The sequence below is a fragment of the Mobula birostris genome, chromosome 8 (assembly GCF_030028105.1).
Source record: "Mobula birostris isolate sMobBir1 chromosome 8, sMobBir1.hap1, whole genome shotgun sequence".
Classification (NCBI taxonomy): Eukaryota; Metazoa; Chordata; class Chondrichthyes; order Myliobatiformes; family Myliobatidae; genus Mobula; species Mobula birostris.
The window spans coordinates 69491658-69519148 of NC_092377.1; the positions used below are offsets into that span (position 1 = coordinate 69491658).

Sequence of the window (27491 nt, forward strand, 5' to 3'; positions counted from 1 at the left end):
TAACCAATCTGTAATTTGGATCAACAGAAGAACCTGAAATCTCTTTGTCATGTCTTTATGCAGCTCGCCCAGGTGGGCACAGAATAATTGAAGATCATCATCCGGTATTCTTTTTTTCTCTTCCAACTCAAAGAAGCTTGGAAATTGGAAAAGGTTGTGACAACCAATGTTACACTTAAATAACTTGGACAGAAATTTGGTAATAACTGATTTGACTTTGATAAGATTCACATAATTTCCTTGCAATTGAAGATTGATTTCAGTAAATTTTGTGAATAATTCTGAAAGATCAGCAATGTCATGTCTAATATTCTTGAGCTGATTACTGAATGAAGTCTTCAAGTCTTCAAAGAATTTTTTTTCAGTTTTCAAAAATTCATGAACACGTCCCAGGCAGCTTCTTTTGAGAGCCACCTGGTGTCTGTGTGCACCAGCAAACTTTCAAACTGTTCATCATTCTCAACACAAAGCTCTAAAAATAGTCAAGAATGGAGGGCATGGGACTTGATTTTATTTACTGCTGTGATAACAGTACTTAATGATTTGTGCAGCCGATCACTTAGGTATTTTGTGACAAGATGTTGTCTGTGAATTACACTGTGAATAGTAAATAGTAAATGGCACAGTGAATAGTAAGCTTTTTTCAAGTAATAACCCCATGGTGGTGTCAAGTCATTGATAGTGCTCCAACTGTTGCACAAGCAACAATGTTGGTGAATGGAGTATCCTTCTCTTTGAAAAATTGCTCAACAACCGAAAATATTGACTTCCTCTTCATATCTGTTTCTAGTCTCTTTGCAAATAACAACTCTTGAACCATGTTTTCACCTTTTATGAAGCAAACATAACAAAGAAGCAAAGATTCGTTGGCTGACAAAATTCACTCTTCCAACTGCAGAGCAAATTCTGTTGCACAATGTGTCTTCCACATTCTCAGACATTGATTGAATTCATCTTTGAACAAGAGTTGTTGCTGAGTGGAATCGCTTTAATTATTTACTGTGGTGACTTATGCAAAACTGTACAGTACTCAGAAACTCCCCTCTGCCTGCTGAATTAGTTCTTCTCCAATTCTCTAGGGTTTTCCAGATTTAGCAATCAGCAATGAATTTTATGAAGGACATAAACCATCACTGCTTTGTTGTGAAGTGCTAGCAAACGTGTTTTAAATATTTTCTGCTTCTGAAAATTTTCCCGAAGTGGCTGAAAATAAGCCAAGTTCTTGTTTGCTTTATCAGTGTATTCTCTTCAAATGTTGAAGGAGCTTGGACTGTTCTGTTGCTGCATTTCAAAAAAACTGTCTCACACAACAGACACAATGGCCATTCAATGAGAACTTGGTTGATTTTCTACCCCAACAGCATTGTTCTTCCCTATGCATTAAATTCTCTAATCTATCAACCTCTGCAAACAATGAACAGGCCTCCAAAGTGTTTTGAGGGCGAGGACTCCAAATGTTCATTACTTTCTGAGCAATAACATAGTTCATGATCTCACTCCAAACCCATTATTTAAGTTAATGACCACAAGATAAAATACATTTCTTTATCCAGGGAAATCCTGACATCCTCTTCCCCTTGCATCACCAGCATCTACCCTGTTGAGCACACTTAAGAATTTTGTATGCTTTAATAAGGTCACCTGTCATTCATCTATACAGTAGAGAGAACTCAAGTCTAGCCCAGTGTTTCCCAACCTTTTTTAACCCAACACCTCCACTAAAGCACTTTCATATTTACCAATGCACCCTAAAGCACCTTCATACTTGCCAATGCCCTTCTTAGGCACAATATACTTTTTGACACCCCCATAGTGTAAAAACATGTCTACCATATGCTAACATGAGAAAAATGATTCTGCTTTAAATTTTTATTTGCCTTTAAACCTAGTTTACATAGTATCTGTCAGCTGTAGAACAGCTTAGATATCAATGTGATCACTGAGCTTGATGATTTTTAGCAACAGTTGAAATATCTGGTTCAAGTTGTGACAGCAAAAGCCTTAAGTCCCCATACGTAATAATGTCTAAGCAGTTTCTGTTTTTTTGTGAGTTTGTGGTTCACTGCACTGAAGCCTCATTCAACAAAATAGGAGGATGGAAATGCAATGAAGAACAGTTTGGCTTTCTTCCAATGACCAGGAAACTTTGTAATTAGAGTGTAGCCACATACCACAAAGGCTGACATTTTTGAAAAAACATTTTTGCTTCTTCATTATTCAAAATTTTGATAATTTCTATTTGCAAGCTCTCTTCCTGTTCTTCCACCGTGCAAAGAAATGGGTTAATTACCCAGCCCGGAATTTCCAGATTGTTGAGATCATTGAACCAATTGTGAAAATCCTTTTTCAGTGATTGCAAGTGTACACAGTACTCTTGCAAATCAATGTCTATGAAAGAGAGTGCCATACTTTCCATGCAGGGAAACTGTGGGAACATTCTTCTCCCAATGTTTCACTTACACATTTCCAATTTTCCAACATAAGTGGACACTGTACTTTTTGCCTGGATTATACTAAAATTCTCACCCTGCAGTTTCATATTTAGAATGTTCATTTTGTCATACAGATCAGCTAGGTACACCACATCTCCAAGTAGAAGTTCAATTTTGTTTTTCAAGCTCTTGTCAACTTTGAGCAAAAATTCAACCACAATGTCAAAAAGATCAAAGAAACATTTTAAGCAGCAGCCTTTTGACAGCCAATAAACTTCAGTGTGAAGAAGCAAGCATTCAAACTCTTCATCATTATCTTGGCATAACTGGCAAAATATTCTGCTATTTAATGGATGAGCTTTAATCTTGTTGATAGCAGATATTATAAAAATCATGCTTGAAAAAAAAGTTTCTGGCTGTGAGATGTTGATGATGAGTTACACAATGGGTTGCAAACAGACAGAATTTCTTTTTTCATAAATGCCACTAAACCAGCATGGCAACCTGTCATAATTGGTGTTCCATTTGTTGCACAAGAAATCATGTTCCTCATCAGAATATTTTTATCCCTTACAGACATTTTGAGCTCATCATAGATTGATTCTCTGCTGATATTTGTTTTTAACTTTTTAACCAAAGGGAATCTCTTAATGAAATTTTCCATTTTTGATAAACCATACATATGCCTCATTGTCTCACACAGTTGACTCATCCAGTTGTATCCCAAATTCTGTTTTTTGTAGCTCTGTGCATAGTTGATACTCAATGCCTTCACTCACTTTGTCAATATGATGAGCTACAGAGTTATTGAGAAAAAGTGATTTTAAAATGCTGGTATCCATTTTGAGAACAGTGGTGAGCACTTCTGATACAGCAAGCATTATTAATCTCTCATCAATTGTATGAGATTTTCCACACTTTGGTATCACTTTGGAAATGCGATAAGAAGCAATGAAACCACTGTCAAAGTTATTTTTAGCTTTCCTGGCAAATGACTTGACTGTGCAACACTTTTCAAACGCTTCTCTCATCTTCTGGAACGAAGTAATACCATAAGGTGTCTTTTACGGAAGTGTTCCTGCAATCTTGATGGTTTCATGGCTTTGGGATAGAGCTGGGATGTTGGTTGGGATAGAGCTGATGTTCGGCAAGCTACCTTTATACTACTCTAGTTAGCACAATTGACCAATCACGTAAAGTCTCATAATCCCCAAAGATGGTTCTTGACCGCACATTTGAAGCCAAGGTTGCATTGAACACCTCTAGAGGAATCCTCAGGGTTGACAGGATTGGCTCTATTTCTCCATTTGGTTCCTGCCAGCATTGCATTGCTGTGCGTGCAACCTGTTTGCAGTAGATCTGTAGAGGAAGTTGAGAAGGTGTACTTGATTTACCAACTGTTAAATTGCATGAACTCGTTCCGTGCTGCAAGTCAAAGGGAACTGTTGGCATGCTGGTAGCTAATTTATGCATCCCTAATAATGTCTGTTTGATTGGTAAGGTTGGATGAGATTGCCAAGTTTCAGATGTGTTGTGATAACAAGTGCCCACCGCCTGCAGAGCTATGGTCTGTCCTATGCTCCTTTTTTTTGGAAGTGCCTGCTCTACTAATGGCCAGTCAAGTCTTATGCCTCAAGTTAAGGTGCTGCTTACCGCTTCCCCCCCCCAGACTATATCTATTTCCCCAAACACCCACTTTAGGACACATAACTGCCCCCTTGCTATCTTCCATGGCAGTACTCAATCAACAAACTCACATTCAAAAGGCAAGTTATGTAAAAAAAATATTTATCTGAGGAGCCAAAAGCTGAGCCGTCTTTCAGTGCATTCTGTTACAGGTTCCTGCTTATCTGCGACTTATTCAAGCCCTCCCAGTCTGCACCTCTCCTCATTGCTAGTCCTCCTTCATCACACATCCCAGTCACTTTCCAGCCTTCCAACAGGGTCCATCTGCAGATCACACCCTGTAATAAATACACTGCTAATTGGACTGCCACATAATTGCGAATACCTCTGCTGTAGTTGTGCAATATCAAGACTTGAGTCAGCTCTTGATCTGGAAACGTTTCAGTTTTTAAAATATTATCTTTGTGTTCAAATCCCTCCATGGTCTCACTCCTCCCCGTTTTATGATTCTGTGAAAAGTGGTAGGAGTATCGCCATTTCTCAGGTCAAGTCACTTAAATTTGTAGAATGAAAGTCTCCAGACAGTACTACTAGGACTAGGTAATCTCTACCAAGACAGAGACAAATCTTATTTTATGCAAAGAGAAACCAAACAACAGAATTAACAGCAGTATTTTCCAATGATTAAATTATCATTTCGTGCATTCTTACATTCTCTTTCTGATGTAAGTTTCTGTTTAAGGAGATGATCCACAATAGCAGTGAGACAATTGTAGCACTGTAGGCCCACAGTGTTCCAATTCATGCCAAGCAAGACGTTAATAGCTTCCTCAATTTGCTTGTAACGAATATATTGGCAAATAAGTTCAGTGGGACCCAGCTGTGCTTTCAATAAGACACCTGTCACAGGAAGGAAATTCGCCACTCAGTATTTTCAATACATAATGTTAAACTAAAGAAAACTGTTAAGTTAAATACCACTGGATCTGGTCAAATGTTAGTCAGTCTCGAGGTCACTAACAGTGTAAATTATTTGGAAGTCTAGTGATGCTGAAAATTCATTTGATCTTAGTAACAAAGGGTGACTAATCAGCACATTGTTAACCTTGTAACTGTACAGAAGAACAATATTCACTGGTGCATGATGCTCAATTAGATGTCTTATGACATAACAATGCAAAAGTCTGCAAAAAGTTCTGTAGCTATGTATCTAGAACATTTAAAACAATTGGGTTCTGGTAATCTCAAGTGTGAGAGATGCTGATTGTGGATGTCGTTCCTGGTGTTCACCTTTTGTGGGTGGTGAGCTTCCAAATGACTGACTGACAAGGGGAGAATGAAGTGACAGACAACTCATTGCCTAATTGATTTAAGAACAGTGCCCAGGGAAGCAGTCCAATTAAAATTACAAGCAGGCAATTAGCAACTAAACTGTAAATCCTCATGTGAAGCCTGCTGGCAATAAAAGTAAAATGAACCATGCTTGCAAAATGAAGTAAAATCTGCACATTTCTTGGAAACAGGCATGAGCCAAAACACTGGGGAGGGCAGAGAAAACTGTGCAGACATCTAGAGGAAGCAGTATGCCTCACAGGTAACCAGGTGATTTATCAGTTTTCTAATGTACAGCATCTAGAAACATACAACTATAATTAAATGTGTGTTTGAACACCATTCAGCTGTAAACTGCAGCCTTCGGCAAAGCAAAGTCAGAGCAACCTGATTAAAAAAAGTTAATTTTTTCAAAATGAATTTAAAAGTAATGAAAGATGGCAATACAACTCTTGTACATCCGATTAATTGGATGGAGTAAATTGGACCTGTTCATTTTTTGTTCAGAAGTTCAAACCATATAGGCATTGCAAAAGTGTAGTCCAAGTTTCTTGGGATTCAATTGTACTGTGATATCCTGTGGTTCGTAAAGATCTTTGTTTTTGTTTCTGTGTATAATGTATTTAATTAAGTGTGAAACTGTTAAAATATTTTAAACATTGTACCCAGGAGAGACACTCAATTGAGATAGATTTTCTCCTTTCCACACTTGACGGGTTTTGCCCTTTGGCAATCAGTTTGCAGAAATCATATTTACATTGTGATCTGAAATTTGCAGTTAGCCTGCCAAATCACCATATACTATGAATTTAACTATCAAATTTGTGAACGATTCCTTTTGACATTGACTTGATTGCATCTTAAATGTCAATACTCTAGCACAAAAGATTGTTCATTGTCCTCAAATATCCTTCTGAATTTTATACGCCAGGAGCATCACATTACCTAACTTGCCTATCCCTTTATCCATCCATCCAACTTCACCTGAAATTTTAATGCAATTCTTGCCTAAACAACCGAACCTGGAGGTGAATTCCACTTCCTTGCAACTGAAGAGTTTAAATTGTTCTCTGGAAGAGGCAGCCCGATCATAATGGTATAATGATTTCCTCAGCTGCAGGATTATGTATATTTTTTCTAAACTCTTGCAGAACATTTGAATAATATACTAATGGGTTTTTTTCAAGTTTGCAAATTTATAACTATGTAAATAATATTAAATCATCAAGATTTCCTTTTTCACACATTTTCCACATAGCACAGACTGAAAATGAATAGTAACCTTGACATGCATACTGAGTAACTGTTATTTTACACATTACCTTACTGTACTGCTTAACATTTGTTCATACAGATCCTAATATTAATTCAACTCAATACCAACTTCTTTACGCAAATTGTAAATGTTAAATATTGCGGACAATTATATTTTGTATTGTAAATTCAGAAATGCCAACAAAATGGAAGATAAATTATGAATCACAGATGTGATTATTAATCAAATTAGTAAACTAAGTAAGTTAAGCCATTTATAATATTGCTTTCCTTTAGGATAGAGTACAAATGCATTATTAAATTGCAAGTGCTCACCTAATTTCAAATAAAGGACTCCAACAGGCCCTTTGTCAAATCTTAGAAAGAGGAGATCGTGCACATTCAGGTTATCAACGTTTGGAGGAATAACTTGAGGAACTGTCCACTGAATTTGGACCATTCTGCTTGTTACAGCAAAGTATTGGCTGAATTGAAGTTTGTTTACAGGTTTTATGTCCTCCGCTAATAACTGTATCTTTATTGGTGACAATGCCATGTCATAACACTGAATTTCACCTTGGCAGCTCCCCACTAGGATTACAGCACCGTCAGGATGCCATTCTACCATTGAAGGCACAAAATCAGCATGAGCCAGCAGAGTCGCTCTGCGATATGCATCATATAAAATCATTGAAGAATCCTCACAGCCGAGGACAAGCTTGTCTTCTGTAATATTTCTGCTGCAGCAAGTAGCTTTGGATCTCAGTGGGATGCTAATGACTGTCACACGCTGTAATTTATTCCGAGCACATTCATAAATGCAGCTGTCTGCCATTGGTTCTTTGTCTGGATTGACGGAGCATTCTACTGTATGGACCTGATTTGGTTGATTAATACTAAAACCAGCATCCAGTGGATCACCTTCTGTGCGTGTAAAGCTTAAAACCTGAAACGAAAATGAAACAGAGTGTAAATTAAATAAAGCAAATAATTAATATCACAGTTGAATAGTTGCTATGCTATTCCCACATTCAAATTCATGGAAAAGCTAAATAATACAAGCTTATAAAGCAAAGCACAATATTTTAAAATGTTCAGATATCAATACACAATTTATCCTGATATTGTCAAAATAATGGTGGATCAGTTTCCCATTGGCTACGTAATCCTCATAGCAGTTTAGCCACATTATTTATTTTCAAGCAACACACATCAAAGTTGCTGGTGAACGCAGCAGGCCAGGCAGCATCTCTAGGAAGAGCTGCAGTCGACGTTTCAAGCCGAGACCCTTTGTCAGGACTAAATGAAGGAAGAGTTAGTAAGAGATTTGAAAGTTGGAGGAGGAGGGGGAGATCCAAAATGATAGGAGAAGACAGGAGGGGGAGGGATAGAGCCAAGAGCTGGACAGGTGACAGGCAAAAGGGGATACGAGAGGATCATGGGACAGGAGGTCTGGGAAGAAAGACAAGGCGGGGGGGAACCCAGAGGATGGGCAAGGGGTATATTCAGAGGGACAGAGGGAGAAAAAGGAGAGAGAGAAAGAATGTGTGTATAAAAGTAAGTAACAGATGGGGTACGAGGGGGAGGTGGGGCATTAGCGAAAGTTAGAGAAGTCGCTGTTCATGCGATCAGGTTGGAGGCTACCCAGATGGAATATAAGGTGTTGTTCCTCCAACCTGAATGTGGCTTCATCTTTACAGTAGAGGAGGCCGTGGATAGACATGTCAGAATGGGAATGGGATGTGGAATTAAAATGTGTGGCCACTGGGAGATCCTGCTTTCTCTGGCAGACAGAGCGTGTTCAGCAAAGCGGTCTCCCAGTCTGCGTCGGGTCTCGCCAATATATAAAAGGCCACATCGGGAGCACCGGACGCAGTATATCACCCCAGACGACTCACAGGTGAAGTGTCGCCTCACCTGGAAGGACTGTTTGGGGCCCTGAATGGTGGTAAGGGAGGAAGTGTAAGGGCATGTGTAGCACTTGTTCCGCTTACATGGATAAGTGCCAGGAGGGAGATCAGTGGGGAGGGATGGGGGGGACGAATGGACAAGGGAGTCGCGTAGGGAGCGATCCCTGCGGAAAGCAGAGGGGGGGGAGGGAAAGATGTGCTTAGTGCTGGGATCCCGTTGGAGGTGGCGGAAGTTACAGAGAATAATATGTTGGACCCGGAGGCTGGTGGGGTGGTAGGTGAGGACCAGGGGAACCCTATTCCTAGTGGGGTGGCGGGAGGCTGGAGTGAGAGCAGATGTACGTGAAATGGGGGAGATGCATTTAAGAGCAGAGTTGATAGTGGAGGAGGGGAAGCCCCTTTCTTTAAAAAAGGAGGACATCTCCCTCGTCCTAGAATGAAAAGCCTCATCCTGAGAGCAGAAGCAGCGGAGACGGAGGAATTGCGAGAAGGGGATGGCGTTTTTGCAAGAGACAGGGTGAGAAGAGGAATAGTCCAGATAGTTTGCGTTATTTATTTTCACTTATTTAGAGATACAGCACAGTAATAGGCCCTTGCAGCCCAGTGAGCTCACACTACCCAATTACACCCAAGTGGCTAGTTTACAGTAACCTATACACGTTGGGAATGTGGGTAGAGATCCACATGGTCACAGTGCAAATGTACAAACTCCTTACAGACAGTGAAGGAATTGAACCCCGACCACTGGGTCTCTGCTGCTATAATTGTGTTACACTAACCACTATGCTACCGTGCCGTCCATAAACATTATTAAAGGTAATCTCATACAATGCGATGTGAATCCTGCTGCTGATAAGGTATCCATTGCCAGAAGGGAAAGAATCTGATCAGAATTCTACTTATTCAGAAGCTGTAATCGAAAAGCATAAGCAGAATGACTGATGGGATGTTGGTGGCGGAATAGTCGCCAAAAACCAACAAGACAAAGATTTCTTCAAATGAGATAATCTTGGCAAATGATGGCAAAATGAAAATGGCTTTTTGACGTCCAGAGTAATTTTCCAGACAGCGTGAAGGCTGGTAGTGCGAAACATAAAGGCTGTTCCGTCTATCTATCACATATTTATATTTTGTACATTCATTCAAAATATTTATATTCTGTTCATTTCTCCAATTACTTGAATTAATATTCCCTGGCTGTATTGGAAATAGAAATTATGCCTCTGAGTCTACAGCTCAGGAACTTAACCACTATGATACTACATGCTTAAAGTCAGGGCTAGAAATTTCTGAAAAAACTCATCCAGGATTGCACAGAGCAAAAGAAAAATAATGAATGAAAACCTCAACTCAGCAAAGCTCACAGAGTCTGGCCTTACCTCTGGAAATCAGCTCTTTGGCCCATATTTGGATAAGTTTATGAGAAGGTCTGAAACCTAGGGTCCTGGAGATAACCAAGCCTGACATAAAAGGTGAATGCGACTTTATGGAAATTTCAAAAAAAATCCTTCTAGCCCTTTGCTGATGATAGAGAATAAATTTATTAATTGGTTGTTAACTAAATGATAAGTAAGGAAGGTGATAAATGAAACCAGATATTAGGTAGATGGACCAAGGGGAGGGGAAGAAACTGTATAACAAGGGGAGCAGGGTAAGGAGGTGGGTCAGAAAGAAGAGGATGGAGGAGAAACTGGGTGGATTGGAAAGAGAGAAGAAGGAACACATGGGGTGTGGCTGACCTGAAAATGGAAAACATAATGTTCATACCATCAGGTTATAAATTGCAGGATGTAGATGAACTGGAAAGTTGGATGGTCTGGTGGCAAATGGTGCTTAATCCAGACAGGTGTGAGGTAATGCACTTGGGGAAGTCAAATTCTTGTAGGATATATGGCAGGACATGACTTCCAGTTAAGATGGCGCTGAGCTACAGTCTCCGTTATGGTCATGGCTCAGATTTAGTTGTTTTTTTTTAAATATGTAGGGATGGTTTTGGGGACAGAGAGGGGAGTTAGAGGTCGGGTTTGGCTTTAGGAACAGGGATGTGGAGGAGCTAGAGGGCAGGGCAGAATCTAAACTTCTGCACTGCACTCCTGGCTCGAAAGCATGCCATGTGGATGTGTGATAAAGGAAAACAATGGTTGTCAGTCTGACAAGTGCTGTGAATGAGAACCAACAAGGATGAGGGCTGATCCAAGTTGGCAAGTTCCCCTAGGTCACTGGATCCTGGGATAAGATGTCATTGTGAGCAGTGGAGCACAAGAGCCTGCAACTCCCGTTTGTTGGCGAGTCAGCAATTCGAGGTTCCATGAGCAAGTCCACAGTTCAGGCCTGGACTTCGGGGTACCATTGTGGCTAGTCCTGGAGTCGATACCAAAGATTGAAGCCTGAAGTTCAATCAGAAGTCTGGAAGTCAAAGGCCAATGGCCAAAGCCCTGGACTTATGAGTCTGAGGTCCACTGGGGGAGTTGGAAGCCATTGCAATGAGTCTGCAAGAGGCACAGGGGCATGCCCTGGGGTTGCATGACATCTGTGTGGATGTGTGGGAGGGAAGGAGGAAAGGGGTTTGTTTTGCTGTTACTGTTTTGTTGTTTGTGCATTCTGTATTGTTGTGCTGAGTGCAGTAAGCATGCTACGTTGGCACTGGAATGTGTGGCATTACTTGGCTGTCCTTAGGTTGCTGCTGGTTGTTAATACAAATGACACATTTCACTGTATGCTTTGATGTGCCTGTGATAAATAAATGAATTTGAATCTGATCTTAGGAGCATTAGCGTACAGAGGGACATTAGGGTGCAAGTCCATGGCTGGCTTAAAGTCATGACACAAGTGTCTGTATTTACTTGGGAGATAGATACAGAGTCTATAGAAGTGAAGCAAGACAACATCAACTTCCCTATAGACCCTTTACAGATTACAGAGGAGGAGGTGTTTACTACCCTGAGGCAAATCAGGATGGATAAATCCCCAGAGCCAGACAAGATGTTCCCTCAGACCCTATGGGAGGCAAGTGCAGAAATTGCCAGGGACCTAGCAGAAATATTTAAAACATCCTTAGCAACAGGAGAGGTATCAGAGGATTGGAGAATAGCCCAATGTTGTTCCGCTGTTTAAAAAGGGCCCTAAACAGAAACAAAGAAATTATAGGCCAGTGAGTCTGACATCAGTTGTGGTTAAGTTATTGGAAGGTATTCTAAGGGACCTAGATATATAAGTATTTGGATAGACATGCACTGACTAAGGATAGTTAGCATGGCTTCGTGCATGGTAAATCATGTCTAACCAATTTTAATGTTTTTCAAGGAAGTTACCAGGAAAGAGGATGAAGGCAAGGGAGTAGATGTTATCTACTTGGACCTTAGTAAGGCACTTGACAAGGTCCTGCACAGGAGGCTAGTCAAGGATGTTCAGTCACTTGGTATTCAGGATGAGGCAGTAAATTGGATTAGATATTGGCTTTGTGGGAGAAGCCAGAGAGTGATAATAGAGGGTTGTCTCTCTGAATGAAGCCAGTGATCCATGGCGTGCTGCAGCGATTCGTGCTACGTCCTTTGTTGTTTGTCATGTATATCGATGATCAAGATGATAATGTGATTAACTGGATCAACAAATGTGCAGATGATGCCAAGACTGGAGCTGTAACACATACAATATGCTGGAGGAACTCAGCAGGCCAGGCAACATTTATGGGAAAAAAGCACAGCTGACGTTTCGGGTCAAGACCCTTCAGCAGGACTGTACTTTTTTCCATGGATGCTGCCTGGCCTGCTGAGTTCCTCCAGCATTTTGTGTGTGTTGCTTGGATTTCCAACAACTGTAGATTTTGTAGACATCTGTAGAAGGGTCTCGGCCCGAAACGTCGACTGTATCTCTTCCTAGAGATGTTGCCTGGCCTGCTGCGTTCACCAGAAACTTTGATGTGTGTTATCTGTAGATTTTCTCTTGTTTAAGATTGGGGGTATAGTGGATAGTCAAAAAAGTTATCATGGCTGCATCAGCTGGAAAAATGGGCTTTAAAAAAATGGCAGATGGAATTTAATGCAGACAAGTGCGAGATTTTGCACTCCAGTAGGACCAACGAGGGTAGGTCTTACATGGTGAACAGCAGAACACTGCAGAGTGTGGTAGAACAAAGGGATCTGGAAATTCAGGTACATCATTTGTTAACAGGAAGAAAACTTTTGGCACATTGGCCTTCATAGATCAATGTATTAAGTACAGAAGATGGGATATTATGTTGAAGTTGTATAAAACATTGGTGAGGCCTAATTTTAATTATTGTGTGCAGTTTTGGTCACTTACCTACAGGAAAGATATAAACAAAGTTGAAGGACTACAGAGAAAATTTACAAGGATGTTGCCGGGTCTGGAGGACCTGAGTTATAAGGAAAGACTGAATAGGTTAGAACTGTATTCTTTAGAAAGTAGAAGATTGAGAGGAGATTTAATAGAGGTATACAAAATTATGAGGGGTATAGACAGGGTACATGCAAGCAGGCTTTTTCCACTGAGGTTGGGTGGGACTACAATCAGATGTCATGGCTTAAGGGTGAAAGGTGAAAAGTTTACGGGGAACATGAGGGGATACCTTTTCACTCAAAGGGTTGTAAGAGTGTGGAATGAGCTGCCAGCTTAAGTGGTCCATGCAAGCTCAATTGTCACTTTTAAGAGAAGTTTGGATAGGTACATGGATCATGGTGATATGGAGGGCTATGGCCCAGGTACAGACCATTAGGAGTAGGCAGTTTAAATGGTTTTGGCATGGACGAGATGAGCCAAAGGACCTCTTTCTGTGCTGTACTTCTCTATGATTCTAAGTGAATAGGTCAGTGAAGGCAGCATTTCGTACCCGACTGGGATGTTGAATCAAAGATTTGGGACATTATACAGCAGCTGTACAAAACATTGAGTTGGAATAGATTTGGAATATTATATACAGCTCTGGTCACCAAACTAAAATAAGGGTGTGATAGCCATAGAGAGAATGGAGAAGAGATTCACCAGGATATTGCCTAGAATTAAGGATCATAGTGACAAGGGGAGATCGATTAGTCTGTATTTCTTTTCTTGGAAGACTGGGGGTGGCCTTACAGAGATTCATAAAATTATGTGAGTTATAGATAGAATAGAGTCGTTTGCCCTGGGCAGAGGAGTCTAGAACTAAAGAACATGGGTTTAAGCAAAGGGGGGAGAAATTTAAAGAAGATCCGAATGATACATTTTTCACACAGAGGATGCTGGTTATCTGGCATGAGCTTGTCAGAGGAGGTTAATGTTGAAAAGGCATTTGGACTAGTCCTGCTCATTACAAGTTCAAATTAGTATGTGAATAGCTTTCCTAATCTTGTGAGTAATGCTCAGATGACTGTGAGAAGGACAATGCTTTGTTGATCAGGTAGTTCACGTTGAAAAAGCATTTGGACAAGTACTTAATATGAAAAGCCCAGAGTGATACAGGTCTAATGCAGGTAAATAGAATTAGTGCAAATTGGCACCTCACTTGGCTCAGATGTGGTGGGCCAAAAGACCCTGTTTCTGTGCTGTACAATTCTATTATTCTATGAACATATGAATCTCTACTGAACTGCTGCCATTACATTAGGCACCTCCATGCTAACTTTTTGACACTGAAGTCCCCAGATTTTGTGACTGCTATTCGGAGTACTTCTGCCAAGTGGACTTGGACAGAGAGTAGCACTGATTTATCAGTTAAGGGTCAACAGTGGTAACCTTTGACCTGATGCCATCAAGCTTCATAGGATTAGCAGCCACTGCTGAGGACATGCTGGGTTATTCCCTCCCTCCTGTAAGGCACTGTACTAATCCATCTGATGAGCCTGTCCTTCTAGTGAGATGGAAAGTGTTCATAAATTGTAAAGGAGGAGACAGCCAGGTATGATTCTGTTCGGATGACTATTTCAAATTGTTGCTTGAGTAATATGTCAGACAGTTTTCCTCAGATGATTGTGAGGAGGACCTTGCCTTGCTCATCTGGTAGTTAAACCTTTATATAATCATACAGGCTGCATTAGGAACCTAGGTTGATGCAAGTTGAGCCATCCATTTCTATATAATCATTATGGTATAACTGAGTGAGTTGCTAGGCTATTTCAGAGTGCATTTAAAAGTGAACACCTTTGATGAGTCACATGTATGCTGGACCAGGTAAGGATGATAAATTTCTTGCACTAATAAGCATGAATGAACCAGGTGGGTTGAACAACAATCGTATAATTTTGAACAAGACAGTGTTCCTCTGGGACCAAGATGCAAAAAAAAACATATATGCACATTCAAAATACTGAGAGAGAGAAAAAAAGAACAGAAACACAAGAAAACACATTTTCAGTCTAAGACCCTGAGTGACAAGACCTGCAAATTGATGGTTCATGGCAGTCCAGCCTGTAATTCCATTGATCCAACACTGGAGGGCAGCACTGACAGGCAAGGCCATCCCACCCCACCCCCCCAACAGAGCACAGACACCACACTACACTGCCTCCAGCATCTCCTCACCTGGACTGTAGCAGCAAACAAGCCCACGGCTTGAGGCCTAGTCCTCGCTACAACAGAGGCAATACTGCTGCTTCACCTCCTGTCTATCCACCAAAGGGAAAAAGCCCTATGACAATCAATGCTCAGCAAGGTGCTGCAATCGCAAAGAAATGTCCAAGACAAGTTGACTAGTTGTAAATCTAGACTATTAACTTAATTGAAACTCCACAGCTGCTGTGGTGGAATGTAAATCAGATCTGTGGATCATTAAACCAGATTTAGACAACTGATTCTGTCATTTAAGATGCATCATCATATGTACTGCACTATCTATAAGCTCCTTTCTGCTGATGCCATTGCAAAGATAACAGAAGAAATGACACTAAACATCCAAGGATTAGCAAGGACTGAAACAGAGCATTTCAAAGAATGCTGTGCAAATACAGATGTTTGAAATCACTTGTGGAAAACGAAATAGCAAAAGTATCCTGTGTTCTTAAGATAGCTTTCTTGGTCAGCATGCTAGGAAACCGACAAAGATAATGAACAATTTTAGATCTCGCATTGAACAATGATAAAAGATTAATTAATGATGTTATTGTTAAGGGGCCATTAGGAACACTGTTTATAATATAATTTTCTGCAAAGACTAATAGTGATCAAGTTCAATCTGAAAACAGGTTTTAAATTTTAATGTAGCAAACAGTGAAAGCATAAACATATCTTGACTGGTAAATTTTAAGCACAAAGGTTATGACAGTAACTAAGCAATAGCTAATTTTTTTAAAAATAGTACATAGCTTGCAAGTCATTTCTATCCCTTTAAGACAAAAAAAAATCCCATCAGAATCAGTCCGGCTATGCAAACAATGGAAAAATCAGTACAAAGCTTTTCCATTGACCTAATAATGTTGTCAAAAGTGGTAAATGGGATTGCTAAAATTTCAGAGTTCAGCAAAGGTGGACTGAGTAAGAAAAGGAAAAGTTGAATACATGGAGTTGTCTAGCGAGAAACCTAGAAACAGACCACAAGAGCTTCCTTAGGTTTGTCAAAGGAAAATATTTGGAAAAATTAATGTAGCTTTGCTACAGGCTAAGTCATTAACTCAGAAACACAAGTGATTCTGCAGTTGCTGGAAATCCAGAATGATGCATACAAAATGCTGGAGGAACTCAGCAGGTCAGGCAGTGCCAACGGAAAGGAATAAATAGAAGACATTTTGATTCAAGACCCTTCATCAGAAGGGGGTACAAGCCAGAATAAGGAGGTGGGGGGAGGTGATAGGTGAAGCCAGGTGTATGGGGGAGGGAGAATGAAGTGAGAAGCTGGGCGGTTATAGGAGAAAAAGGTAAGGGGCTGAAGAAGCATTCAGATAGGAGTGGAGAGTGGACCATGGGAAAAAGGGATGGAAGAGCGGCACCAAGGGGAGGTAATAAACAGGTGAGAAGACAAGAAGTGGTAAGGGGGGAACTAGAGTGGGGAATGGAATAAGAAGGCAGGGGGAAGAGAGAAAATCCAAATTAATGGAAGATAAGGAAATGGATATTTACGCCACTAGGTCGGAGGCTACCCAGACAGAATATGTGTTGTTGCTCCTCCAACCTTAGACTGGCCTCATCGTGGTTGCAGAGGAGGCCATTGATGTCAGAACGGGAGGGGGAATTGGAATTAAAATGTTTGTTCACTGGGAAATCCTGCTTGTTATGGATGGGACGAAAGTGCTCAACTTTCTCTCTATCTATGTCAAGTCTCACCGATGTTGAGGAGGCTACATCAGGAGCACCAGATACAGCAGATGACTCCAACAGATTTGCAAGTGAAGTGTTGCCTCACCTGAAAGGACTGTTTGGGGCCCTGAATGGAGGTGAGGGAGGAGGTAAATGGGAAGATGTAACACTTCTTCCATTTGCAGGGATGTGACAGGAGGGAGATTAATGGGGAGCGAGTGATCCCTGCAGAAAGTGGAAAATGGTGGGGGGGGGGAGAAGGAAAAGATGTGTTTGATGGTAGGATCTTGTTGAAGATGGCGGAAGTTGTGGAGACTGATGTGCTAGATGTGGAGGCTCATGGGGTGGTAGGTAAGGACAAGAAGAACATCCTGATTAAGATAGTGCCAAGATGGGGTGAGGGTGGATGTCCAGGGAATGGAGGAGATATGGGCGAGGGCAGCATAAATGGTGGAGGAAGGGAAACCCTATTCTTTGAAGGAGACATCTTTGATGTTCTGGAAAGGAAAGCCTCAGTCTGGGAACAGATGCGGAGACAAAGAAACTGAGAAAAGGGAATGCCATTTTACAGATAACAGTGTGGGAAGAAGTATGCTCCGGATAGCTGAGCGAATCAGTAGGTTTATAAAAAGAAATCTGTAGACAGTTTGTCTCCAGAGGTAGAGACAGAAAGATTGAGAAAGTGGAGAGTAGTGTTAGAAATAGACCAAATGAATTTACAGGCAGGGTGGAAATTGACAAGCTCAGAATGAGTGCATGAAGCAGCACCAATGCAGTCATCAATGTAGCACAGAAAAAGTTGGGGAGCATAACTAGTGAAGGCTTAAAGCATGGACTGTTCGACATAGCTAACAAAAAGACAGGCTTAGCTGGGGCCCATGCCAGTGCCCATGGCTACGCCTTGAGTTTGAAGAAAGTGGGAGGAGCTGAAAGACAGAATTATTGAGTGTGGGGACCAGTCCGCCAAACAACGGTGGCGGGGAACTGTTTGGGTTTGTTATCGAGAAAGGAGTGGAGAGCTTTAAGGCCTTCTTGATAGGGAAGTAGAAGTGCGGAGGGACTGGACATTCATAATGAAAATTATGTGGTCAGGGCCAGGGAATGGTAGATTGTTGGAGATATTGAGAGCATGTGAAGGGCTGCAGATGCAGGTGGGAAGGGACTGAACCAAGTGGGATAAAGTGGAGTCAAGATTTGCAAACACAGGTTCAGTGGGGCAGGAGCAAGCAGAAGCAATGGGCCTTTCCAGACAGTCAGGTTCATGGATCTTGGGGTAGGAAGTAGAAACAAGCAGTGTGGGATAAGGGAATTATGAGGTTGGTGGCAATGGATGGGAGATCTCTGAGGTTGATGAGGTTGTTAATGGTGAGGGAGACAATGGCCTCATGGTCCTGAGCGGGGTCCTTTTTAAGGGCTAAGAAGAGATACAGTATCTGAGAGTTGCTGCCTGGCCTCAGCCAGGTAGAGGTTAGTCTGCCAGACTACAGCAGCATTCTGTTTCTCTGTAGGGTTGATGGTGATGTTGGGAATGGTGCAGAGAGAGAGGAGGTAAGTGCATTAAGAGGGAGTAAGGCTTGAATAGAAGAGAGAAGTGTTGAAGTCAAGATGGTTGATGTTTCATTGGCAATTAGAGATGAAAACATCCAGATTAACTCAAATTTTGTGTGTCACTTCAAGGAAGAACAAAGAAAAGCTCTCAGAAATGATGGAGGATTACACTTCTGAAACAAGGAGTACGAAGAAATTATCAGTAGTTCACAAGATACTATTAAAAATGTAAGTGATGAGAATGAGGATGATAAATATTCAGGAACTGATGATATGAATTCAAATGTTTTTGAAGGGGGGTGATTATAAATCTGTAGGCTGCATTGCTTTTCAAAATTCCATAGATTTCAAGAATAGTTCCTATAGATGGGAAGATAGTAAATTTAGCCCCATTATTTAAGAAAGGAGCAAGTGCATAAACAAGGACAGCTGGATATCATGAGAGGGGAAAGTGCTATAAATTACTATTAATTACCAAAGGAAGCCATGTTTGGCATACTTGTTGGAATTTTTTGAGGTTGTAAGTGAGTGGAATAGACTTAAAAACACATAATTGATGTGGCATATTGGGGTTTTCAGGAGGCCTGTGATAGGGTGCTACAAGTTTATTGAGTTAAAGCATCAGCAATTCAGAAGAGATGAGGATAAATTTGTTCATGCAGAAGGATGAATCTTTGAATTTCCCTGTCAATAATGCTGTGAAGGCTTAACCACTGTACTAAAGACGTATATAAACAGAATTCTTAACATTGAGGGAACCAAAGGATGTGGGTTCGTACAGGAAAATGGGTTTGAGTGAAAGATTAATCACAATCATTTTAATTGGCAGAGCATACATAAAGCGCAAATGGCCCATTCCTGCTTCTGCATATGTTTAAGCTGAACAGATGTCAATTATTTTACATCCAAAGTAAAAATGAAGTTTCTGATACCTTAAGAGTCCATCTTAATGGACCAACTTGATACTTCTTCCTCCAACATTTTGTTTAAACAATTTTTAAGTGCCTACATACAGCAAAGCTTTCATCTTCAGCTGGGAAACTTAAAGATACATAGACAATCTCCCTGATTTTCCAGCCTATTGAGTTGTACATTGGATAATCATTAGTGCTTGCTATACCACCCTATCTGAATATAAATGTTATACCCATGATATCTGCTTCCATCACTAGCACAGGAAGCACATTCCACAGCTCCCTATCTAAAAGCCCTTGCACTTGAACTTTGGTTATGCTCCCTCAGCTTAGAAACTCCAAGTATAGAAGTAATCTTTTTAACACAAAAAAAAACACAGAATAATGGCAACAGGAGACCAAATTTCTCGAATGCACGGGAGACCAAATTTCTTACATTTGTAAGATGCTGGTCCATCTCAACCCAATAATTTGCCTCTCTGGTTGGAATGACAAAAGTGGGAACTTAGTGCAAACTAACCAGCAAATGTCTTGAAGTGTGTAAACTTTTGTCAACTTCCCTTGTTCCCATCAGATGGGAATAATTCTAATATCCTCTCTGTACTTAGTAAATCATGTAGTGGAGTGCTTTGGACTTCTACAGTAATTGAAATAAGTGGATTGCCTGTGATATTACATTATTCCCAATCAGGTAAAATATATTAGAAGCTAGTGAGTAAACCAAGCACTTGATGAGACACGCAAAGTCAGACTTGATTGAGGTTTTTATGAAGTGCTTAGATAAGCATATGGATATGCAGAGAATAGAGGGATATTGACTTTTGTAAGCAGGGGAGACTAGTTAAGTTAGGCGTTTAGTACTAGTTTAATTAGTTCTGCACAACATTGTGGGTGAAGGACCTGTTCCTGTGCTACATTGTTCAATGTATGAATCAAAATAAATGCAGCTAAAGGCATAAAAGTGTGCATAGTCTAAAATGCTGGAAAAAACAATTAAAATTATAGAATTCTAGGAATAAAGTGGGTTTTCACAGTACCTGAAGTGCGTTAGTTCAAAAAATGCAAATATGATTATTTTCCTGTACTGATACAAAACATTAATTTGTTTAAATCAAGAAAAGCATCTCAAAAGCAACAATATTTATCAAATTGTTTAGGCACTTCAATTTTACGCATGCTTTGCATGGCAATTGCAGGAAGATCCATGAAAACTACATACCAGAGCAAGTAATTATTTCAAATGGTAGTTTCCAAGTAGAAAATTGGCTTAACTTACAGTTTGAAAAAGCAACAAAGGAATAAATATGCTTGAAAGATTTAAGTCTATGGATTCTCAAACAAAATTAAGAGATGATTTATTTCAGGGTATATTAATCAAAATAGCTCATTTCATTTTATACAGTAGCACACATTAAATATTGCCTTAATTAGGAATGTATGGAGGAGCTTTTTGAAATTTCAACATAGAATAATCTTGAAATAATAATAATTATACTTTATGTTGCATTTGATCTTCAGGGTCCCAAAAATAATATCAAAGAATCAAAAATGTACAGGCATGAGTTCTTCCTTTGAGTTCCAATTGGTATCCACTTATTTGATGGTTCCTGCCTTTGCAACAATCCCTCAGTTACAGGGACGTCATTCTGCCATCAAACTAGGGATTAAAGTTGAAAGAAATACTTAGAAGCTTTTATAAAATATTTTCCATATAAAGTTCCATAAAACAGAACTTTGCATCAGATTTTAAAAAATTGCACGTATGTATTCACTGTAATTACACTAGGTGAAAATTCTTACCTCAAGTTTGCCATTTATGCAGCTTAACAATACCACATTAGCTCGGTCACTTTCATTGGCTATTGGAAACCAGGGCCAGCCACCTCCATTAGCCATTTGCCACCAGCAGATCACCATTTCTTGCACACAGTTAATGGCCAAATGACGCTCAACCCTGCAACCTTTAGGCCCTGGTAAATCAATGTAAGAAATCTACAAACAAATGAAAATTAATGTGAAAATCAAATTTCCTGCATTTGTATTAAATATTCCACAAAATAATGTTGTTTTCATTTTATTTCAGTTTGATTAACTTTATTTGAATCATAGAAGTCAGGGCATGGAACTGGCCATCAGGTCCACAAACGCCATACCAATCAGTAGGCACCCACCAGTATTAATTCCTCCTTCCATTTGGCGATTCAAATGCTTATCAATACACCTCTTTTAGCAACTTTGCTTCCATCACTGCTCCTAATAGGACATTCCAGATAATGTCTGCAAAAGGTCCCACTCAAATCTTCTCTAAATCTCTTTGCCCCTTACCCTAAATCTATGCCCAAGTTTTACTAACCTTTGATGAGAAAGGATACTTGCAATCTGTCATCTATTCTAGAAAAATATGACCTTTAATATACAAAATCCATTTGAAATCCACCAAGACAGCATTATTTAGGAGAAAATTAAAAGCAGCTTTACTAATCTTGAGAAATAATATGTTAGAATATAGTGACACTATAATTTAAAATTATAATTTTTGCTTCCTCTTTTATTCCCTACCCTTCTCCCTACAAAAAAAAACGTTGAGAACACTATTAAAATACAAACAGTGAATCATCTGTATGTCACATGAAAAACTGTCCTGTAACCTACCTAAGGAATTAATAGAGTTTGATAGCAAGAAAAAAAATACCATTTTGCCATTTCTGGTCAGTAATAATCAAATCATTTTCTGAGGATTAACCATACAGCTAAGCCCACTGGACCAGGCACTCATAAAGGGCAGGGGTTCCCCTTATCAGGGAAATGCTTCTGGAGCTAGTTTCACTATAGGATAGATTGCTTTTATATTCCTGTCTTGGAAGCAACAAAGGATTCCAGTAATGCGATAATGCCAGAGTGCACACGGTGTTCAGAACCTGTGCATTTATGTGTTGTATTTACCAAATAATCGTGCTCATCCAAATTTGATCTCACCACTTGTCTCAGGCCATTATAACAGGGTTAATGCTGAAAATCCTTTGCTGCATTTATGCAGTCAGAGGTCTTCTCTATTCACAGTCAGATTATTGCTTTCTGTCGCCTTGAACACACATCAGAAAAATTGTAGACAAACTTTTGATGCTGTCCACCTACCCAGAATTTTCAAAGCTTTCAACTCATCACACCGTGTTAGTTATCTAAACCAATTCACTGTTCTATTCCTACACAGATTTTATCCCAATTGCTTAAATTTTCTTGGTACAAAAATGTTCAATAAGCTTTCCAACTAACGGACAGAAGAAGGATTAGCATGATTACATCTCCACATACCACCAATTATTCAAGACCAATAATACAGTGACATTTGCCATTAAGAAAAATTAATTATTAAAAGTGTAGGGAATTATAATAAAAAAACTTGACAAAATCTTAAAAAAACTTGACATTTACTAAAATACTATTTAGTTTTTATTATTTAAATTCACAAAGCAGATTATTAAAACTGATTAATTCAATACACAATTATCAAACGAATACAAGTAATTTCTATAACTTTGAATACAATATAGTATTAATAGCAGACCAATTAACCAATCTAAATTATTTTTGTCTGAATATGGTCCAAATTAAACACATGCTCAAATATATATAACAGACAGTCCTTTATATAACTTTCTTTCTGAACTTTAGTGTGATTTCCCATGAGGTGCACTATGATTGAAGTTCAAGATACAGAGCAGAGATGGATTATTGGGCTACAGTGCAAACTTAAAATTAGACAACCTCAATTAAAACATACAAGTACCAAAACCCATTAATTCTTAACACAGTACATTAATAAATAAAACACATGTCCATATCCACTTCCTTCAGTGCTCCCACCAGCCTTTCCCTTGCCTGAGTGGTGGGAAGACTGAACTAAAACCAGTGTACTGCAAGATGGTCTTGGACTGTGGGCATACCTGGACAAGCAGCGTAGCAGTTTCCTCAGGCATAACATTAAAACACATTCTGAAGATTTTTTGACCATGGCTAATTCAAATTTTTTCTCTCCAAACCTGACCGAGTATAAACAGTCAGAGCCCATCGGGCTTGTGTTGGGTTGGGTAGCAGGGCCAACATGAATACTGCCAGTTTAACAAAAGGAGCTTTTCTTATATAAAATAGTAGCAGCTGCACTATAATCATTTCCTGAGAATTAATCTTTTATCCCTTAAAAGTAAATGGATGTTTCTTTCCCTACATCAAATACAGAAATTAACAGGCCTGTATTGCACAGAACTTACTGTTGACAGACTTTCCCCACACCAGCAACTCTCAACACAATTACAAACTAAGAATGCATTTAATACCACAACAATCCTTACTACCGGGGAAAGATGGTCAGGGCCCTGCTGCTGATTCCAGCTGGAATAACTTAGGAGCTCTGATCACATCATCCTTCCCATCCAATCCAATTTATTTCCTGTATTATGTCTTAATTTCTTAAAAACACTGTTCACCACGCCTTCAGTTGGATTTGCCTCCACAGATTTTACTGCCAATTTCTTCCTTTAAGATACTCTTTAAAATCTACCTTTGCTAAAGCCTTCAGTAGATTGTTTACAAAATTGTTCAACTGGTGTTCCAGCAGAGGCAGTTTGTGGAGGATTTGTTTCTGTATTTTCATTGGAAAGGGCATTCTCTTGTACTCTACAGAAGGATAGTGAAATCCATATGTGTAGTGCAGATAAAATTAATAAAACAACATTGAAGCTCTGCTAGGAACCTTATAAGTGCAACCTTCAAATATACATGGTCAAATAAAATTACAACATGAACTTCACTAAACAAGGTATGCAGATACAATTTGTTTGAGATACAGCTGGCTCTCCTCACCGACCTTGTTTCCTGTATGAACACTAAGTGTAAAGATATGTGATCTTTACAGCAGGAATGAGCAAGTGTTTGGCAACTAACTGTAATTTTCCTTCTTATTTCCTCCCTCAATAGGGAGAGATTTTTGCACAGTACTGTAAATTTCCTCCCAAAGTTCTAAAATTGCCAGCTACCTACGCAAGCTTTCAATTCATATTGTAACATGAAGAAATTCTCTAATGTTACTAAATTATTCATTGTGAGATGTCTTGAGTAGCTGTTACAACAATATCAATGCTGTTAGAATAAACATCTATTAAATCTTTTACTGCAAATAATATTAAGGAATCATCTAGGTTTCCCAGTGAAAAGGCAATGATCAGCAGACCATAAAAGAGGTTCCAGATTCAATCTTGATTATGTTGCGTTAATGACACCAGACAGCAAAAAGTATAACCTAGTTATCCATGCTGTAATGGTAGGAAAGAACCATATGAAGCTTTTCCTGTGTTTTTCAAGCATAATAACACTACTCACCATGAACATTACCACAGCTTGTTGATGAGCAATGTCAAAAATCAAACATATTGTGGCATTCTGCTAGTATATAAGGAATTCCACTAGATACAAGGTCAACAACCTTAGAATAAAATGTAAATATACTGACTTAAGCATAAACATTACTTAGTCCACACGATATGCAGTCATTCTCATTTATTATACCTTCCTGTCTGAAGTATTCACAGATAAATTTCCAATTTCTTTGCATATTGCAAGGGAATCTGAAGCTAAAGATATAAAGGTAGTCAGGATGGTCCGATTTGTCCATACTGCCTAAAGCTAGCTAACATTAACCAAAAACTCAATCATACAGATTTTATCACAGTCTCAGAATTAAAGGAACTTTTTAAAAAATACTAAGAAATCTAAGGTCACACCTGGATATTTCAAAAGAAACTTGGCTGAATAGAGCAGAGAAGCAATGTTAATATTTTAAGGCACAGATTCTCCAATCATGTAAAAGCACATTAGTGTCTATCAATTGTGGAAGATAAAGACATCACTCCAACTATATTTAACTGGCAGTAGCACGTGGCCAAATGGTTAGAGTGTCAGACTAGCAATCTGAAGGTCATGGGTTTGAGCCTCAGCCGAGGCAGCGTGTGTGTCCTTGAGCAACACACTTAACCACACAATGCTCCAGTTTACCCAGCTGAGAATGGGTACCTGGGGATTAACCTCGCCCTAGACTGGCGTCCTATCTGGGAGGCGGGAGGGGGGTGAGTCTCGTACTCTTAGTCGCTTCACGCCATGGAAACCAGCATAAGCACCAGCCCAATGGGCCACAGGGCTCTTTAAAAATATCTCCCTATACAAGGAAATGCCATGTCTAAATTAGAGTGCTTCAGCTTGTTTGGTGTGTGATCTGTAAAGTGCTCATTCTTTTAAATTGAGAATTCCCACAATGGGATATGAAAAACAGGGAATAGTGAAAACTGATTTGTGGTAACAGTTTCAATTTGAGCAATGGTGAGAATATCTAATGAAACTTTACCTTGCTCTGACCAGATAGCCCATGACAGCACAAACTGAGTAGATATCCTTACATGAGACCTGTCACTATGATGTCAAAGGCCACACTCAGAGTTTGGACATCTGGGTACACTCCAAGCCCATTCTGGGATACTATGTCCATCCAGGATGACCCCATTCCCACAGGTTATGCAGGGATACTCTGTTGAACTCAGGGATATCCTATGCACCCAGCTACTTCACCAAACCTAGGGTATTCTACTTAGTAAAAATTGATTCAGAACATTCCATCTACCTTCCCCTCCATACTGAGGCATTCCGCCCGTATATCAATTCAGAGCACTCATCTAAAACTCTATCCACCCCAGGAAGTATGTACCACACTGGAACATTAAATCTATTTTATCCACCCTTCGTGACAACATCAAATGTTGACTGACTGAACACTTAGATTAATGGTTGAAACTGAAGTAATACCTTACCTGGAACAGTTCCTAGTCTTTAAAATTGCTGTGATCAAAGCACTGGGATTGACAGACCTAATCATCATCAACCATAATTTTCAAATGTCACATCCATCTTCTTGGCAGTTTGGTGGATATTTTTAGAGATGGAACCGCGCAAATAAATCCATGGTTAGAAAACCAATTCCTTCACTGGTCAATACAAAATCTGTACTGCATACTACCTCTAGGTTCAGTTGGGGAAAGTAATCCATTTGACATTATAATGCTCTGAGCAGGTTAACAACCCTAGTGGTTTTCTAGTGGTATTTCTATTTGAACAAATAGAACAAATGAATTCATTTCATACTGATAAAGTTTACTAGAATAGTTGCATGTACCTTAAGATCAGAAGTAGAAAACTTTTCCATTTTTTTGTTGACATCAGGTGAACTTTGTTTCTTTGTGAACTGGACAAAGCAAAGTTTACTGGTTTCCAGAAATGTTATGATCATAAAACTGTCCGCAAGCACAGCTAGACAAAGCCAAAATAATACAAAATTAAACATGAGATTCACTCATTTTCAACAATTTTGTTGTTCCAATCTGACCCATGTAACTTTACCAGCCCAAAGAGGGATTAAAAATAATTTATTGGTGATTGTCCTTTCTTTGATGGTATCGTTGAATCAGCAGCTTATTTTATACTCCAACCTTCTCTTTTGACTAAGAAAATCTCAGAGTGAAGGAAATCTTTCTACATGTCTACCCCTTATTTTGAGATTGTGATACGTGTTTCTAGACTTGTTACTGAGGGGTTCATCCTCTCTATATCCATCCCACTTAGTCCCCAATACTTGTGTACGTGTCAATGAGATCACATCTCATTCAAATCTCCATAGAGAATAGAAGGCCAACCCTAACCCTATTCGTCTCAAAGTACATGACAGACTAGAACATAGAGATGAATAGACTAGCCTAGGAATCACTCTGGTGAATCTTCACTGCACTCACTCAATAATAAGTGTAGCTGTCCCTGGTTTAGAAACAGCCAATTTATGGAACACCCCCCACATACAAAGGAGCTCCTGTAATACTATTAAATTCTAAGGTCTTATTATGTACATACAGTTGAAGTCAGAAGTTTACATACACCTTAGCCAAATACATTTAAGCTCAGTTTTTCACAATTCCTGACACATCCACAGTAAAATGAGTCCTATATCGACATAACCTGAAAGGCTGCTCAGCAAGGAAGAAGCCACTGCTCCAAAACTGCCATAAAAAAGCCAGACCACAGTTTGCAAGTGCACGTGGGGACAAAGATCTTACTTTTTGGAGAAATGTCCTCTGGTCTGATGAAACAAAAAATTGAACTTGGCCATAATGACCATCATTATGTTTGGAGGAAAAAGGGTGAGGCTTGCAAGCCGAAGA

General features: G+C 39.6%; 1 protein-coding gene across 1 annotated transcript in view; it reads right to left on the bottom strand.

Annotated features, from left to right (window-relative positions):
- The window catches only part of wdpcp (WD repeat containing planar cell polarity effector), a 223067-nt gene that overhangs the window by 112101 nt on the left and 83475 nt on the right, over positions 1-27491 (bottom strand). The window contains exons 7-10 of the mRNA XM_072265406.1: positions 26456-26589; positions 21040-21231; positions 6981-7590; positions 4770-4958 (exon numbers count right to left, since the gene is read on the bottom strand). Of these exons, the coding sequence (XP_072121507.1) occupies positions 4770-4958; positions 6981-7590; positions 21040-21231; positions 26456-26589 (1125 nt within the window). The remainder of the gene's footprint in view (positions 1-4769; positions 4959-6980; positions 7591-21039; positions 21232-26455; positions 26590-27491) is intronic.